Genomic DNA, 15,602 nt, shown 5'->3' on the forward strand with positions numbered 1-15,602 from the left:
TTATTATTTAATTTTTTCCCTCACAAAATTGTTTAATGCAGTATTCTATATGTATATATGTGTATTAAATATAAAAAAAAATCTATATATATATATCATAGAGTTGTTTGTGGTGGGGTAAATTAAATGTGATATGCGGTGACGTCACAATCGTGTTGCATTGTGGTATATGGAGCTGCCTGAAGTGTACATATGAAGTAGACTAGCTCCCTCGGTCAAAATCGAGGGAGCAAGGGTCTGTCCATATAAACTTCCCTCGTCCACTTCACGAAGTGGAACACACTTCAAAATGGCGGCAGGGATTCCCCCGAAGGGAAGTGCTTAGGGAAGTTCACGAGTGCATGTCTAAAACTGGAGTGGAACGCAGCCCAGGTCTTCCCGCATTCATGGTTATAGGAGTATATTCTGAAAGGCTCCTGCACTCAACTGTGCGTGAGACGGAGCGGAACACAGTAATTGAAGTATACCCCTGGCTTTACACGTTACAATGCTGTATTTGACTTGTAACACACCATATTAGTAGGGATGCACTAATATTAAAATTTTGGCCAATACGATAATTCTTTATATTTGAAAGCCGATATCTGATATACTGGCCAATAAATCTAAATCTAATTCCAAATTTTTATATTCGTTTTTGAAAACCTGATTACAAAAACAAAAGTCTCACCGTTGAAAGCCATGTCCCAAGCACTTCACCATAAATCAAACATATACAGTACTGTAGCCTAGTTTGAACCAGTGTACATTTTAAAATTAAATTTACCCTCCTATGGCAAACTTTATAAAAAAAAATAATCTATTGCCTTACAAATAAATAAAACAATGCCTAAATAATGCAAACAAGACATTGGACAACATTACTTACATATAAAGAATCTAAATGCATGTGCCATGGAGAAATAACAGAAAAGCCTCCGGCACGGACAATAATGAAATTATTTTATTAAAACAATATTGTTGATGAAAATAATATGAGAAAAATAAAAGTGCTAGTTATTATTAATAAGGCATTGTTTTTGAAAAAGAAACATCTTAAATTAATATTACTGTTTCAAATTTCTGAATGAGTGCCGGTACACTGAAGCAAACGCATCCTATATGAGATTAATCAGATAATTATACAACAAACATAATATTACAACTATTATCTGCACAAAATGAAATGAATGCACAAATGAACTTAAACTAAGTTATGTGCTAGTCAGTGCCTAATTAGATTTAGGCTGTCACTGACTATTTAAATCTAGCGGGTTTGGTGTCTCGTGTTTCAAATCCAATGATAGCTGCTGGTAGTGACGATTCTCTCTGACCAATCAGTGATCTGCAGTGTTTACACGTCACATTTAGTATCGGTACAGCTCACTTGGAATCTCAACCGAGGGGTATTATTTAAGCGAGCCGTACCGTTCCGTACCGAGCCGTCCCATTCAGTGGAAAAGGGCCAAAAAATGAGCCATATCGAGCCGTACCGAAATGTACCATGCAGTGGAAAAGAGCCATTATATCTTGTAAAAAGGGGCATTTAACTGTATCTTTAGCTATATTTTCATATTTTGAAGTGATTCCAAAATAATCCATTATTTATGGGCTTTATATATCGGCCAAATTTTCTTATCGGTTTGAAAACAATAACATTAAAAATGAACATACACTGACCGATACCGATATGGTGGTCGATATATCATACATCCCAACATATCAGTGGACAAGTATGTGTGAGATAGGTGTCCACAGTGGTCCATACCTTGTCCACATTAGTCCAGCGCTGGCTGAGATGCCTGTCACCCCCGCCAGGGCGGCCAACATCAGTCTACGCCGCTGATGGGAACGGAAGGCACCAGTATGATACCTTCTTGACAACTGCACCATCCCGACGGTGGCAGCTGTCAGTGCCCGCAAGCGGTACATACTGCAAGAAGACGAAAAGAGACAGTGATTACTATGCAAATAATACTTTTAATTCAGAATGAGAATTACATCCATATGCAAATATCTCTTAGAGTGACACAAATGACACCATTTCAAATATTTAAGCAGGGCAGTGAACTAGCGTTATAAACTATCAAATTAAATGAAATTCATTTAAAGTCGAACAGGCCCATTTCGCCTCTCTTTCATCAGGAGATTTGGTCCGATCTCAAATGGTATGATATAATGTGATTCTGTCTGAAATTAAAACTGTAAATGGGGGTTCTGGATCTTTCCAGAACACTGCATGGATTAGCCTGAATCCCTGCACTAGCACATCACCCACAACCCTGAGCCTGCACTCCCAAAAAACTAATTATCCAGCAGTGCAGGAACAAGCCACATTTTTAACAATAGACTTAAGAAAGCCATGAAATAAAATGGGGATTTAGTGGGTTTTAGTCCATGTCTTTTATTTTTGAGGTCATCTTTAAGCTAGTGCACTCCTAAAAGTTTACAAAATAAACTTTTCAGAGACGTAAGTTTTTAAAATGTACAGTTTTTGTCGTCTGGGCAAATGGTGCAAAAATATTCATGACTTATCTTGTTTGCAGAGGCATATTCAAATAGTTGTCCAATCAAATGTTCTCTGCAATGCAAATGTCCTGATAGCACCTGCTAGCAAGTAGCAAATCATGGTTCATGGCTGTGACATAAAATCAATGCTTTTTTCTTTTTTTTTCTTTTTTTTTTATAAAGAGAAGAAAGATGGACCATATCTCAGCTGGTCTTAAATTTCATATTGAGACATTGATTTATAATTGTGTTAAGTTAGTTGAGTAAATGTGGGAAACATTTACATTACATTACAACAATTTTTAGGAGAAAAAAAAAAAAAAACTAAGCATGAAGGTCCACCCCTAAACCTCACCCTCAGTGGGGTTTAAGCAGAAAACGTGTACGAAAACATATGAATGAGATTGTATACATTCATACAAATTTTCTACCAATTCATCAAAAGGTAAAGTAGTTATAAATGGCAATGAGAGTGTGTTGAAAAATTTAAGTGAATGTAAAAAGTATCCACATTACACTTATTGAACTTAAGTATTTAGAAGTAAAAAGTACTTCTTTTTACTGTGTGTGACGAGATCTCTAACGATATTAAAATGTGGCGATATTTCTTGTCGAGGAGAAAAGCTGTCTCTGCGATAAAACCTTGCTGTTTGTTTGGGTTTCCAACAACATGCATTTGGGAACGCATATAAACTCTGACTTTATGTTCCATTGTGAAGTGTGGCACTATTATCATTTACATGCGTGGACCATGTCTCAGCAACTCAGTTAACAAACTATCTCTCCATATGCTGTGAGTTTAGGTTGCTTATAACATTCATCTGGAAATGCAACGTGTGGCAGATTTATAACAAATCATTTATAAATTTTTAAAGATGAGAATTGTTGTTCTTTGCAATTTCAAAATAAAAGTTTTGCAAAATGAATAAATGTAAAAGTTTGAATATCTGTCAGGTAGCTGTGCGTTTAAACAGTACCCTTGCAGACAAATCTTCCTGGAACCACCAGGGCTAACTCAACTTTGCTTTCTAAACGGATCTAACCATCAGAGATCTAAATGGATCTTCCTCACGCCGGAGGGATAACTGTGAAAATATTTATATTTGTCAGGTAGCTGTGCGTTTAAACAGTACCCTTACAGACAAATCTTACTGGACTAACTCTTTTCAGAGCTTAATCCAGTAACTCTGCTCAACTTTGTTGTCCATCAAAGCGGATCTAAACGGATCTTCCTCGCACTGTATTTTATACCCTTACAGACAAAAGGGTTAGTTCACCCAAAAATGACATTTCTGTCATTAATTACTCACCTTCATGTCGTTCCAAACCCACAAGACCTTCGTTCATCTTCGAAACACAAATTAAGATATTTTTGATGAAATCTGAGAGTTTTTTTAATCTCCCACAGAAAGCAGCAAAATTACCACATTCAAGGTCCAAAGAAATGAAGTAAAGATCGTTAAAATAGTCAATTACTACAGTGGTTCAACCTTAATGTTATGAAGCGAGGATAATATTTTTGTGCGCAAAAACAAAACGTGGTGAACGCAGTGCAGAGCTTTCGTGTTCTACGTCAGAACGCCGACTCACTATTGGCCGGCTCCTGTGTCAGCATCACACGAATGCGGCGTAGTGCTAACGTGAACAGCGTTGGCCAATACTGAGCCGGCGTTATGAAATAAACACAGAAGCGCTGAACTACGTTCACTGCATTAACTGTGTAGGAGAAAAATTGTTGAATAAAGTTATTTTTGTTTCATTTTTGCAAACAAAAAGTATTCTCGTCGCTTAATAACATTAAGGTTGAACCTCTGTAGTCATGTTGACTATTTTAACATGTCTTTACTACTTCTCTGGACCTTGAATGTGGTAATTTTGTTGCTTTCTATGGGAGATAAAAAAAAACTCTCGGATTTCATCAAAAATATCTTAATTTTTGTTCCGAAGATAAATTAAGGTCTTACGGGTTTGGAACAACATGAGGGTGAGTAATTAATGACAGAAACTTCATTTTTGGGTGAACTAACCCTTTAAGTACAGTAACAATAGTACAACCAATTACTTAAGTAATTTACACCCCTGTTAACAAAGTTATATCAGAGTTTTAAAACAGGGTATATGCATTTATTTAAACAGACACAGGAGGAACAGTAGGGAGCTGCTCTACATTTGACCAGACAATTTTCAGCATTTATCAAATCACATCACAGCACCTACTGTAACCATTAGCTTAATATGGTATGATGCTATTTAGGCTAGCGATAGTCTTATGAATCTAATGTTATTCAAGCTCTTCTGGAAGCTCTTTAGAGAGTTGTGTATGCAATAATAAGCCAAACAATATGAGGACATCATTAGTTCTTGTGTGTCAAACCTACAATGTGTCTAAAGGCACCGTATTTGATTCAATGGCTACAGAACGGTTTATATTTTGGTATTTTCACCACACAAAGCTACTAAATAGCTTCAGAAAACTCGGAGAACAGCATACAAGATGTATGGATCATTTAGGATACTTCGGTGCTTTGTATGTATTTTTCGAGCAGAGCATCATCCATCTCCATGCACTCTTATTTTATGGAAAGAACATATATTTTTCAAAATTCCACCTTTCAAAACAAATTTCACAATCACAACATGTGTCTGAGTAAATGATGACTCATTTTCATTTGATGGTGACCTCCTGTAGTAACACAATGCAGTCAAACAGTGCACATATAACAACTTTTGATTGAAGCTGCAGAATAGCTCTTGAGACTTGTGATTTTCGATCTTCTATGCCAATTTTGTCAGACTACCCCACATAAACAATCCAGCATCTGCTCATTTTTTCCTTGAAAAGAGTTACTTATGTCATTCACATCTTTTTACATCAAACTGTAGGCAGAGAGGGACTGGTAAACTCTCTCTATGTGCTCTGCCTCGTTCGCAGGAAGGCAGAAGCCCCGTAGAGGCTAGAAAAGCCACCTGTCCGTTTTCCAATATTGACTGTAGTTTGATTGAGGTCCTGATTCAGCAGAACATAATGAGAGTGGGAGCGCTACATGCTAATTGGAGTGAGCACTTGTGCGTGACATTGCAGACTGATGGTACTGGTCTCTGGGGCTGAGGACATTGGGGCCGCGCAAAACGGAACGGATACTGCATTAGCACAGTAAACACCCTAGTGGGTTCTATCAGAGTGAAAGCAACTGGTTCAAGCCTTCTTGAAGAACACTTTATGTGAGACTTCACATTGCAAGGGTTTGGTTATGCCCATTACTATGTTATTAATGTAATATTTGCACAATTTAATTGTAATTACAAGGAGCTTTTTATTAAAACATTACTTCCAATGGGATTCGAAGCTTGTGTAGATAAACCATTCGGACAGCAATTAACCAACAGTGCGATTATTAGTTAAAACATTTGATAAAATTTTATAATATTTATAAAACAGAATTGGAGTTTTGTAGATTTTAGTTTACGCCTATTAGCCTTGAAACCATCCTGTACTACTAAAAGTCAAAAAATTTACTTTTCTTTGTTCAATGATGTGATTTCTCTCTCTCTCTCTCTCTTTTTTTTTTTTTTTTAAATTAGAATCAATTGATTTATTAATGCAATTCATAATGATGTTAATGCCTCTTATGATGAGTATGTTAATTTATGTATTAATAAAAAATTAAGGTGGAATAAAATAAAATAAAATAAAATAAAATGCCAGGGTGATAAATATATGAAATCATATTTAAGAAAAAAAAAAAACCTTTATTAAAATAATACAATTCTTAACAAGAAAACCATATTAAGTAGTTTGGCATAATCTTCTATTGGGAAAAAAAAAAAATGAAACAAAACTGCTTTAGTGTCAATTCATATTTGATGATAAAAAAAAAAAAAAGTTTTACCTTGAAAAACATATTTAAAACTATCTTATACTTCATTGACCCTGATACATGCATTTAAAATTGATAAGCTTTCTCTTTCTAGACAAAAAATGTCCAAAAATATGACTCAAGTTGGACTAACAAATACTTTTGTCCAATTAAATGCTCTCTAGAATGAGAATGTCTCTCACCTTGTACCTAACTAGCAAGTACATCATGGTTAAATATAACATAGGTTTCATTTGCAACACAATGAAGGCTTCTGATGAAGGAAAAACTGGCAAATTGTGTCTGATAATATATGAGATGCCATGCCAAGAGCCTCGTTTATACAGATTACCAATGCTTTCATTAACATTAACCTTCACAGTTGGTGGAGATTCAATTGAGTGGTGAATGTGATAATACAAATCAGTCAAATAGCAGCAGTTTTCAAGGCAATAAAAATGACAGATTATGCAAATGCTTCATGACAGTTCATAAGGTTTCAAGTTTATCCACACATCAGAGAAAGTTATATGCAGAGGCTCTATTTTTAAAAGCCTTTACACTTTAAAATATAAGATTAGCTAACAACAGAACATAAGCATTCTTTTCAGAAAGCTGAATTAACCACAAGTGATGTTCTGTAAGGCTGGGTAAAAAAATACAGATTTCTCGATTTTAATCGATTCTCATTTTTACGAACCGGTATCGATTCTTAAATCCAAAGAATCGATTAGTCTAGTCTGTTTTCAGGAGTACCACCCAGTGCTGTAGCCCATCTGCTTCAAGGTTTGACATGCTGTGCATTCAGAAACGCTCTTCTGCAGACCTCGCTTGTAACGGGTCGTTATTTGAGTTACTGTTCCCTTTCTATCAGCTTGAACCAGTCTGGCCATTCTCCTTTGACCTCTGGCATCAACCAGGCATTTTCGCCTACAGAGCTGCTGCTCACTGGATATTTTCTTTTTATCAGACCATTCTCATGAGATGGCTGTGCATGAAAATCCCAGTGTATCAGCAGTTTCTGAAATACTCAGACCAGCCCATCTGGCACCAACAACCATGCCACGTTCAAAGTCACTGAAATCCCATTTATTCCCCATTCTAATGCTCAATTTGAACTTCAACAGATCGTCTTGACCATGTCTACATGCCTAAATGAATTGAGTTCCTGCCATGTGATTGGATGATTAAATATTTGTGTTAACGAGCAGTTGAACAGGTGTGCCTAATAAAGTGGCCGGTGAGCATACATACAAATGTATCAAGTGTGAACAGCAAACAATCTTATGAAACGTGATTTGTACAAATCCGTTTTGAGCCACATTCATATGTGGTTTGAAATCCTATTCAAATCACATATCTGGAAATCAGTTTCAGTCTGACTGCTCTGATCGAATTTCACGCGGATTGTATGACTTTCTCACGCTACGTAAAAAGTAAAACGTCAGATGTTGTTTCAGAAAATATGCAAGGCTGGGTTGTTGAAAAGTGCCGGACAAGCAGAAAATGACAAAATAAATGGAGACATGTTTTGAAACCGGCGGAGACGACAGCATGGAATAAAGCCACGCATACCAGCCTCCTAAGTTTCTGCCACTGCATCATAAGACGCAGTAGTCCAGCACGGCGGTTGCGGTTGTTGTTGTTTTTGGTGCACCTACCAATGCAAAAACATTGCCATAGAAACCAATGCAGATATTCCGGAAACGAAAGAGCAGCATGGGACACACATATCGGAACTGAGCAGTTGCAATACACAATGTGGACAGGCAATAATTTTAATCCAAATAATCGAATTTGGACTGACAGTGTGAACATAGCCTCAGACTGTGCATCTTGGCAGGTATAGGGCTAATTGTAATTTGGACATCATCCGGTCAATTTAGGCTTTAAGCAATAGTTTACCCAAAAGTCTTTTTTTTTTCCTTGAATCACAAAAGATGATAATTTGCTTTAAAAAAGTATGATATAAACTAATCTTAAGATACTTTCAACCGAACAGTATTTATATAATTTTTTACCTCTAATACACCACTATGTCCAACTGCCTTGCGCATCCGGTTGGTGAGGTCTGAACGCGCTCTGACAACATAAGTGATGTCTCGCGCCTCTACTTCAATGAGTGCGAGACATCACTTCCATTGTCAGAGCGGGTTCAGACCTCACCAACCGGATGCGCAAGGCAGTTGGACATAGTGGTGTTTTAGAGGTGAAAAAGGATATAAATACTGTTCGGTTTCTCACACAAACCGATCGTTTTGTGTCTTAGGACATCAATGTGTCGTCACGAGCCGCAGGGTTTAATTTGGATTTGTTTGTGCATGTTTTTTTTATTCTCATAGATGGTGTTACCGTTTCAATGCATTATACGACTGACAGACCACAACGGTTGGAGTTAAAAATCATCATTTGTGTTCTACTGAAGAAACAAAGTCACCTACATCTTGGATGCCCTGGGGGTAAGCAGATAAACATCAAATTTTCATTTTTGGGTGAACTATCCCTTTAAGAAAAACCAAACTATCGGTATCGGCCGATATCATTCTGAATAATCGGCTATCGGTATCAGCAGAGAAATTTAGTATCGGTGCATCTCTACTTTGTACCTTACTTACTTTCTTTGTACTGACAAAATGATAAAATACTTTTCAAAATATCTTTTTGTTTCATGTTTCACAGAAGAAAATTTGGCCAATAAATAAGGCCAATTATTTAGCAGCCTGAATATTCTACAAAACATCTCTTTTTGTGTTCCATACAATAAATAAAGTTACAGGGGTTTGGATGCACACAAACCCGCTGACAGGAAACACTTTGTAAACTTAAATCATAATTCCTCCATGGGCTTGAGACTTTGAGATTCCTAAACTGTTCTATTCAAAGAGAACTCTTTAACCTTGCTTCTCTGCAATCTTCAACAGAAAACAGACTGCAGCAGTCTGGGTTTCACATATCTAGTGGCAATCTGGAATCAGCTCTCTCTATGCACCAGTGATCTAACAGCCACACGCCTCTCAGATAAGGTTCTGCCAGGCATTGCACCAACAGGAGACATCAGGGCCAACTTCACAGGCAGCTGAGGACAAACTTGAGTGAGGACCAACACTGTTCCCTATCTGTCAGTCACTTTGACATTCTGTCGATGACTGACACTAGGGGAGCCTCAAACACTTCTGATACTTTGAGAAGGCCAATGAGAATTGGAGAGTGGGTTTTGCATGCCACTTCCCCGGACATATGGACATAAAAGGGAGCGTGCATCACTCATTCATATTTGTTCTTCAGAGCTGAGCGAGTGTCATCTCTATACAAGCTCATTTCATTCACCTCTGGAAGAAGCGAGTTGCTAGTGTTAAGCCACATTTCAGCGGTCTGTCTCCAAGAAGTGCATTGATAAGTGCAGAGAGAGTTCCCCTGGGTGCAACATAAGAGAGCAGCTTTCCTCAAAAAGAGAAGACACAGATTGAGAGAATCTTTTTAAAGATGCCTTTCTTCCTGTGTTTCTAGATGTGGTCAATATCTTTCAGACTCGGATAGTCACGATCGCTGTCTCAAGTGTTCGGATCTCATCACCCATGCTGAGACAGCGTTTGTGGATGGCTCAGGTCCTCATTGCGAGAACATGACCATGGCAACACTGTAATCACGACTCTCTTTTCTGGTAAGAGCGTCACCTTGTTTGCTCGTCCTGGTCCTTCTGCTATGCACAACGCCACAGCGGTTAGCGCTGAGGGCGATATGAGGGCAACAGGAGTGCTTCCGCTGGGTCAATCCCCACAGGCCTTCCTTTCTTCATCTTGCACATTGTGCCTGGTGGAGTTCCCGGATGACTTTGACGGTGTGAGGTCCCAATGAGGACGACAGCAGTATAGGAGGGTGGGCTTATGCCTTACGCTGAGGACTCATCGGGACTCCGCAACCTCGGGTGTGGGTAGCTCAGTCTGAGTCTGATGCAGAGTTGGCAGCCATGCTTGTCCAGGATGATTGGTATCTTGGCTCAGAACTTGACTCACAGTCACACCCAGCCCCAGTGCCTTTCTTCCCGGAAGTGCATGAATAGCTGACATAGTCAAGAAGGGCACCTTTCACTGCTCGGCCCCACTTCACAAGCTCTTCCCCCCTCACTACCCTCGAGGGTGGAATGGCCAGGGGATATACGGAAGTTCTACAGGTGGAGCGTGCGGTTGTGGTGCATTAATGCATTTATCTCTAACGGCGAAGGCTTACAGTGCTGCTGGACAGGCTGACTCCGCAGCTGCATGAGGATAGTTCTGAGCCGGGATTAAGGCAGGAACTGTGCTCTGCGATCGACTTCGTTATCCAAGCGGCGAAGGTCAAGGCACGGGCTCTCAGCCAGACGATGTCCACCATGGTGATCCTGGAGAGCCATCTCTGGCTTAACCTCGCTGAGAATAGGGAGTTTGACAAAGTGCCTCTTCGTTGACACTTTGCCCAGCAGTTCTTGGCAGAGATAAAGTCATCCTCCCTCAGCGTGACTCCACCACCAATTACCGGCCGCCAAGGTCATCGTCTGCTCGTTCCTAAAGGTGTCCCCCTGCGGCTGCCACATCAGCCCACAGGAAGGTGATGCAGCCCTCTCATCAGGTGAGTGCTAAAGACCCCAAGAAGGTTTCTAAACGTTCCTGAGACTGGTGACCCAGAGGTGAGAGGATCTGCTCTTTCCCAGGAGGTGGTGAATGCACCACTCCTTCGGCCAGTGGAGGACCGGGTGTAGAAATTTTGGTTTCATTTTCTTTAAGTTCTGCCGCTTGCCCAAGTGGCAGCGGCACCCGTGTGGCTTCCCAACATGGCGGCCAAAGCTCCACTTCGCTCTCCCTACCACAGGTAGGTCAAAAATGACTGTTCCTCTAATGCCGCTCTTGCGGAGTTTGGAGGCCTGGTTAGCACTTCCCAACCCACCACGCTGGTTCATCTGGACAGTCAGACTCAGCAACGTGATTCAGTTCACCAGGCGCCACCCAGGTTCAGCGGCTTTCTCTTTACCTCTGTGGCAGGCAAAAATGCCCCTGTCCTGCATGCGGAAATTGCAGTCCTATTGGCAAAGAATGCAATAGAGGCTGTCCCTCCAGCCAAGATGAAGAAGGATTTCTACAGCCTTTACTTTATCATATCAAAGAAGGTGGTGTCAACCAATTTTAGACCTGCAACTTTTAAATCAAGCTCTGCACAAGCTCCCCGTGTAGGGCTGCAACTAACGATTATTTTGATAATCGATAATCTGTTGGTTATTTTTTTGATTAATCGGATAAAAAAATGCCCTTGCTCAATGCTGTACTCCAAACAACGTATAATATAATAATATATATTATTATATATTAATATATATAATATATTTTTCAAGTTGTAGCAGCTAAAGTGTGTGTTCAGTGCTGTTCGCAAGTGTCACAACAGCAATCAACAGAACTTACGTTTCTGTGGTAACCTAGAGCTCCTGCACTCAGATTCAAGCAGCTGCGTAGCTTGTTTGTGGTAATGCTTACGGTAATGATTTTCAGAACAGCAACAAAAATATAAAAGTATATAAAAAGTGACTGGACTGAAACATACCTTTTTATTAAAACTGGTGCTCTGCTGTGCCAAGAGACATTTCGAAACATTTCATCAGGTATTTTCATTCTTGCCGCAGAGGCATTTTATGTCTTATAAATGTGTGGTATACATGTTCATATGATAATCCGCGCAGCTTTTAGTGGGGGGACTGTTGAAGTTATTAATAAAGAAACATGGATGAATGAGAAAGTAAAGAGCGATGATATTAAAAAGAAAGAGAACTGAATCCACTACTGAAAGGATGTTTTTGTGTGCGCACTTTGAGTGGAACATGAACAAGCATAGTAGCCTCTTCGGGTTCTTCGGGTTGCATGCCTAAACTGTCAGATGCACACAGAAATATGTCAAAATGTCAGACTTGATGAGTATTCAGGTAAACACAGACAACGTAAGCACCGTCCGCTGTTCTTCACTTACTCTTGTACACACACAGAACTCTGAAGAATACTTATGCTCCTTACAGTGAAGGCCCTGCCTGCACAATTAATTCCATATTTCAACTTATTTATTATTTGTTGCATATTTGTTTGTTTTTAGTCATCTGTGGACCTAATAAAAAGTTACTATTGAAACGTTATTAAAAAAAAAAAAAAAGGATTTTTTTTTTTTTAAGTTTTTTTTAAATATATTATTTTATGCTGTGGCTCTTTTGAAAAAAATTCATTAACCAAAAATTTTAAAATTTGGTCAAAAAGGTTCCCGACACCTGATGTAGGCTATGCTGTACATTAGAAGCAAAAAAGGGTTTAAATACATTCTAAACCCAAAAACAACTGATTGCTTATTATTTTAAAGCAGAAATTAAATGACTAAATTAAAAATGATAAACAAAAACAAAAGCACAAAATGTTAACTTGTACGAGGTATGAAGAACACACACATTCACTCATCTGAACATAGTTTTTATATTACACTGATGAGCTATATCAACAATAGTGCATTTACTGTTACTGCTCTCATTAATATGATTAGTTGTGTTACATGTATATTTTTAAACAAGGGACACACACACATACAGACTCACACAGCGAGCACACAGCAATATTCAGAACTCAGAAGCACAGAAACTTGTCAATGCTTGCTTGTGACTGTATTAATAAAATATCTTTGTTACTGAAATAGTGTTGTCACGATACCAATATTATGACTTTGATACGATACCTGACTAATATATCTCGATAGCATGATATCAGTGATTGTTCCCAAAAAAAAAAAGCCTGCATGTGAATATCTCAGCAAAAGCCTACAAAACACTCCTCAATGATACCCTGTTCTCTTCACTGAACATCAGAACATTATTGGAAAGCAAAAGCTAAATTAGAATCTATACTTTTATGAACCCAGAACAAATGGGATGCATATACTGCATTATAACAGGGCAGGATAATATATATCCCCGGTTTCACGGACAAGGCTTAAGTCTAGTCCCAGACTAAAATGCATGTTTGAGCTGTTTTAAATGAAAGCAACTTGCACTGACATATCTTAAATGTCAGCGTCATTGTTTTGTCTCAAGATGCACACCAGTAATGTTTTTCTTTTTAAGGCATGTTTATAAAAGCTACTTAAATGTCCTATTTGAACTAAGCCTAATCCTGGCTTAATCTAAGCCCTGTCTGTGAAACCAAGCCATAGTATCTGTAGAACAAGGTCAAGATACATTACAACAGGCTATAATTTTCGACTTTGCCGCCTGTCTAGTAAAATAAAAAAAATATTAACATTGTTTTATTAAGTTTATCAGAGAAAGTCTAATATCCTTTATCATATATTTTGCTCCTAAAATCTTATGCAACGTAAACACAAACACAACACATGTAACTGTAAACACACAAAAAAAGAAAAAGCAAAAGTAACATGGTATTACCACTAGATATGACATATAGGTCCGGTTTCACAGACAGGGTTTAGATTAAGCCAGGATTTGGTCTAGTTCAATTAGGGCATTTAAGTGGCTTTTATAAACGTGCCTTAGGGAAAAAACATTACTGAAAAAAACAAAAAAAAAACAAACATTACTGGTGTGCATCTTGAGACAAAACAATGGCATTGACATTTTAATATATATGTCAGCGCAAGTTTCTTTCAGTTAAAACAGCTCAAACATGCATTTTAGTCTGGGACTAGACTTAAGCCTTGTTTGTGAAACCGGGGGATAATTCATAACAGGAATGTCAGCACTGTCTGATCAAAAAATGCTTGTCAACAAGACCGTCAATTATTCCTTTAATGTAGAAAACAAAACCAGCCAAACAACGATGATACTGCTTCACAACAACAACATAAACTGGGTCCTAAGCAAATATTAGACTCTCATCAACATGAGCACATTATAATAGCTTTAAAATACCCAGAGTTTGTAATGAGCTAGAGTTTAAATGTTGAGTTTAAGCATGTGGATGTGGATGTGGATGAGCTACGCAGCTGGAGCATTAGCATGAGCTACACAGTGAGTGCACCTTTAACACTATTCATTGATATACAGTGATATATTGTGAGACGTCTAGCGACTGTATGACTATTTGTAATTATGGACCTTTCAACTGTAGTATGGTCATGCAGATACGATCAGTCACGTACAGAAAGCCCACCTATCTGAAGACAGACTGACTGGCTATGTTCGCTAACCCCTGTGGCTGTCTCTGTCAGTGGTGTTAAAGTGATCGGGTCTGATCATATACTCACTCTGACACTTCAGGCGATCTCAGTTAAAGTCCTGAAAGGAAGATGTTTTCAGTGAAAGCTTCAGATTCCCCTCCGATTCTCCTTTAACATAAGTATACGTTCACTTTCTCCGCTGAAGTTCCGCGTCTACGGAGGCCGAACACAAACATAAACGTCAAAAGAGCCTCCTCCTCCTCCTCCTCCTCCTTCTCTCGTCTCCTTTGCTGCATCTCCCTTCTGTTTGTAAACACAGGTTTTTATGGGCGAGGTCAAAAAAACGTTTTTGTGTAAGTATATAATAAGAGTTTTTGGGAGTAGATAAATGTATGAATCAACACTTTTTTAAAAAAGTGTGGTTAAAAGATAATATTATAGATCGCAAAGTATTTGTGTAATCGTATTCTTCGTGGTGCCAACAATGTGTGTGAATGTGTTATGGTAATCATACAGTACCATGGTATAGGCCCATCAAAATACCTAAAATAAGTCTACCAAAAATACCAAAATGTTGGGGTTTTGAACATAATGATTTTATACTGTACAAACTCTCACATTCTATCCCCTAACCCTTACAGTACATTATGCATTTTTACAATTTTAAAAAAACAAACATAATTTAGTATGATTTATGAACTCTTTTCCTCATGGGTGCCTATTTTTGTCCACCACAATGTCAAAAATTTCAGGTTTTACTATCCTTTTGGAGACAAATTTCCCCCACAATGTAGGGAATATGGACCACGAACACATATTTGTTGACTATTAGTGAGGACATTGCATAGACTTCCATTTATTTAATATCACGCCAATTTTTAAGCCTTTTTAACTAGTGAGGACCAGTGAAATGTCCACTAGACGGTTGTCATAATATTTCACTATATAAGTGAGGACTTTTGATTAGTATATCCAAACATGTACACACACATATTTATACTTTCAAACTCAGACATAAAATTTCCTGGTATTTATTTCAGAAATGTATTACAACTGTGAAATTTTTTTATGTTGCCTATAGACTAATCT

The 15,602-nt window shown here is 38.3% G+C and overlaps 1 protein-coding gene across 2 annotated transcripts in view; it reads right to left on the bottom strand.

Moving 5' to 3' along the window:
- micu1 (mitochondrial calcium uptake 1) overlaps positions 1-14,806 on the bottom strand; it is a 97,057-nt gene extending 82,251 nt beyond the window's left edge. For both annotated transcript variants that reach the window (XM_051917696.1, XM_051917694.1), the window contains exons 1-2: positions 14,601-14,806; positions 1,748-1,912 (exon numbers count right to left, since the gene is read on the bottom strand). In XM_051917696.1, the coding sequence (XP_051773656.1) occupies positions 1,748-1,911 (164 nt within the window). In that variant the 5' untranslated portion in view covers position 1,912; positions 14,601-14,806. The remainder of the gene's footprint in view (positions 1-1,747; positions 1,913-14,600) is intronic.
- Between the last annotated feature and the right edge of the window lie 796 nt (positions 14,807-15,602).

Source organism: Ctenopharyngodon idella, chromosome 13, assembly GCF_019924925.1.
Source record: "Ctenopharyngodon idella isolate HZGC_01 chromosome 13, HZGC01, whole genome shotgun sequence".
NCBI lineage: Eukaryota > Metazoa > Chordata > Actinopteri > Cypriniformes > Xenocyprididae > Ctenopharyngodon > Ctenopharyngodon idella.